Below are 3297 nucleotides of genomic sequence, written 5' to 3' on the forward strand. Positions count from 1 at the left end.
CTTTTTTTATTATTCTTTTTTATTATTCATTATATTATTTTTCTTTTATTTTTTAAAATAACAATTTATCAAAAAATTATTTCTTATAAAATGTTATTTATCCATAAAATTATTCTTATGAAAAATTAATGTTAAGCATTTTTCTTGAAAAAAATTTTCGTTGATACAGTAAATGCAAAATTTAGTTCAGAGACTTTCTTGTGTATCTGACTTATTCATATTGTTTGTATAATATACTTATATTTTATATTTATAAACTATTTTATTCATAAATTTGTTTTTTATGTCTAAGTGTTAAATAATCAATTCTAATTACTGAATTATCAAGTGCTTCAAAAAAAGATGATGTAACCTTTACAAAAGATTAATAACCAAAAATTGTTTGTATTAGTTCAGAAGTGTAAAAATAGCTAAAAGTGATACATTAATTTTTTTTGGATTGATAAACACAAATTTGTGCTAAAAATAAAATTTGTTGATTATTGTTTAGTTACAAATTTTATTTTTATTTTAATGATAATGTCATTGAATCCAAAGAAATTAATAAAAGAAAAATAAACTACGTTCATAATTAACAGAAATAGTTTCAATTTTTGAAAGATAATATGTTAAGATATTTTCAATATTTATTTACACCAAAAAATAAGTTTTGTGTATCTAAAAGGAAGGTTTTAGATTCTATTTAGTAATAAATTATTAAGAATTAAGTTCTAAAAATAAGACATATCAATACCAATAATGTGAAGAGTTAGATTTGTAACTAAAATGGCATTACATAAAAAAGTAATGTTTATAATTTTATGGTTTTGTTTTATAAATAGGATTTTAAACTAGTGGATAATATCGTTATAACGTCTTAATGATAAAATGTTCCAATTTTCTATTAAAAAAAACAGAATAATAGGGTGTTAGTTTTGTAGAATTGTCACAAAATACATTAAAAAGTAGTAATTCTATTTTTAAAAAAACGACAAAATGAAAATCTTCCAAAAATCATTGTTGATGTGAATTACATAATAATCTGAATCTATAAAGACAACTGCGTAAAAGAACATGAAAGCTGCTGTTTTTCTTCAATAGCCTCAGAAGAAGTAGATGAGTTAATATCAAAATCAACCTCATCAAAATCAAACATGTCATCAAGAATTTTATCTATTTCATCCTTTTTAACAACATGGTCAACATAAATTTTATCAGCAATTTTTGTGTGCTTAGCAATAGCATATTTATTACTGGACATGATTGTCTGGAAAAACTAGTTTCCACCTATTTATAGAGAAACATGTGGAATATCTAAGATTCTAAAATGTTCTTGTTATTTTTATTTGAATTTCATCACGATTTGTCCTTATAATTTGAGTGGTTTTATTTTTATGTTCACTTTTAATATCTTTGAGTTCTGACGTAAAAATCTATCCTTAAAAATATCATGTGTATTTATGTTTAATTAATATTTTTCTTATTTTTAATATATTTATGCAACCAAATCATTTAATACAGTTCATCCTTTTCAGGTATTAAGTATGTGAAAAATAATCTTAGAGTAATCTACCTTATTGATAAAAAATAACAAATTTTTTTAAAATGTTGTAAAAAACATAAAAAATTTATTTTTTTATGTTTTATAATTAATGATTTTCAAAATATTTAAATTCATAATAAACTATTTAGACTGAACTTAAAATAGTTATTTAGATAGGATGAAGAAGTTATTACTTTTTAGTATTTTTATTGCTGGTGTTATTACTTTATTCTTATTTGAAGTTTTAGTTATATATGATTATCCAAAAGTGTCTAATTCAAGACTAAGCCATTTAAAATCCATTTTTCTTAAGAGTAACGATTTAGTTTATCCAGAATCAATGTCAGGTTATTCCACATACAATGAAAATTCTTTTGCATTCCAATTAATTTATGTAAGTGACAATGATAAATATAATGTTGAAGATAATAAGTTTATTTCAAAAATCCATTTTGGTATGATTAGTAAAATAGATAATAAATGGAGTTTTACAGAAAATACACAAAAGAGTTTTCAAACCCAAACCCAATTAAATTATAATGGAAGAGGTAATGAATTATCTGAAGTTATCCAATATTTCAATAACCTTTATGTCTTTGATGATAAGACAGGTGTTATTGCTCAGCTAGACTTAGAACATAAAAACTTCTACCCATGGATTATCATTGCTGATGGAAATGGAAATCAAACATCAGGTGCAAAAAATGAATGGGCAACAGTGGTAGGTGATAAATTGTATGTAGGAAGTCATGGGCCAAATACGTATGACTCATTAGGAAGGGTTGATAGGACCAATAAATATTATGTCCAAAAAGTTAATAAAGAAGGTAGTTTTGAATATGAGGATTGGTCGGGTGTATATAACAATATTCTAAATGCACTAAATATTGAAGTTCCTGGATATATTACAAATGAAGCAGTTGTATATTCAAATTTAAAGAAAAAATGGTATTTTGCTCCAAGAAAATGTAGCAATAAAGCCTATGATAAACAAGAAGATGAAAAATTGAATAGCTGTAAATATATTATTGAATTGGATGAAAATTTAAATAATCCAAGACTTATTGAAGACAAACAATATGACAAAACTCATGGATTTTCAAGCATCAAAGTTCTTCCATTCAATGAAGATATTTTAGTTTATCTTAAATCATATGAAGTTGATAATAAATTTAAGTCATTTGTTGGTATGATAAATGTCAATGGAGAGATAGTTATGGAAGAACAACCATTAGGTTCTGAAAAATTTGAAGGTTTAGAAATTATTCCTTTAAATATATAATCTAAAATTTAAAAGATTAAATTTTTATAATAATTTTATTTGAAAAATTTAACTAATTTTGTAATTTATCTAATATTCAGGCTTTATTTATATTAGCAATTGAACAAGTTAATTGCTTCAAGTTATTCTTTTTTTTTAAATGAAGTTATTTAAATTCAGTGCCAAATATAGCTGTTTAAGTTTTAATTTGTTATTTACACCAAATATTCAATATTTCTTATTAACATAATTTTAATAATTCATTGTACAATTTGCATTAACGCTTGTTTCTTCTAACCAGTCTACGTCTCTTTGTGTATTAATCTTTTTATAACTGTTCTATCATTTTATTATCTGTTGTTTTTATTATTATTGCTTTTTCCTATTTCACTTTCTCTGGTACAGTAGTAGATCACTATTTTAATTAATTCAATAACATATTCTTCTCTTATGCTTATTAATCTTTCACCCATTTCTTCTATATTGACATACAACCTATCTTTTGAGTTTCACC

At 23.1% G+C, this 3297-nt stretch overlaps 2 protein-coding genes across 2 annotated transcripts; one reads left to right on the plus strand and one right to left on the minus strand.

Moving 5' to 3' along the window:
• Positions 1 to 1027: 1027 nt before the first annotated feature.
• ENU1_177390 (hypothetical protein) lies at positions 1028 to 1240 on the minus strand (the record flags this gene model as incomplete). Its single annotated transcript, XM_008861371.1, has 1 exon — positions 1028 to 1240. One exon carries the CDS (start codon positions 1238 to 1240, stop codon positions 1028 to 1030), a length of 213 nt encoding a protein of 70 aa, XP_008859593.1.
• Positions 1241 to 1700: 460 nt separating this feature from the next.
• ENU1_177400 (apyrase, putative) lies at positions 1701 to 2804 on the plus strand (the record flags this gene model as incomplete). Its single annotated transcript, XM_008861372.1, has 1 exon — positions 1701 to 2804. The coding sequence occupies one exon, from the start codon at positions 1701 to 1703 to the stop codon at positions 2802 to 2804; it is 1104 nt and encodes a 367-aa protein (XP_008859594.1).
• Between the last annotated feature and the right edge of the window lie 493 nt (positions 2805 to 3297).

This window comes from Entamoeba nuttalli (genome assembly GCF_000257125.1).
Source record: "Entamoeba nuttalli P19 unplaced genomic scaffold asmbl_7897, whole genome shotgun sequence".
Classification (NCBI taxonomy): domain Eukaryota; phylum Evosea; order Mastigamoebida; family Endamoebidae; genus Entamoeba; species Entamoeba nuttalli.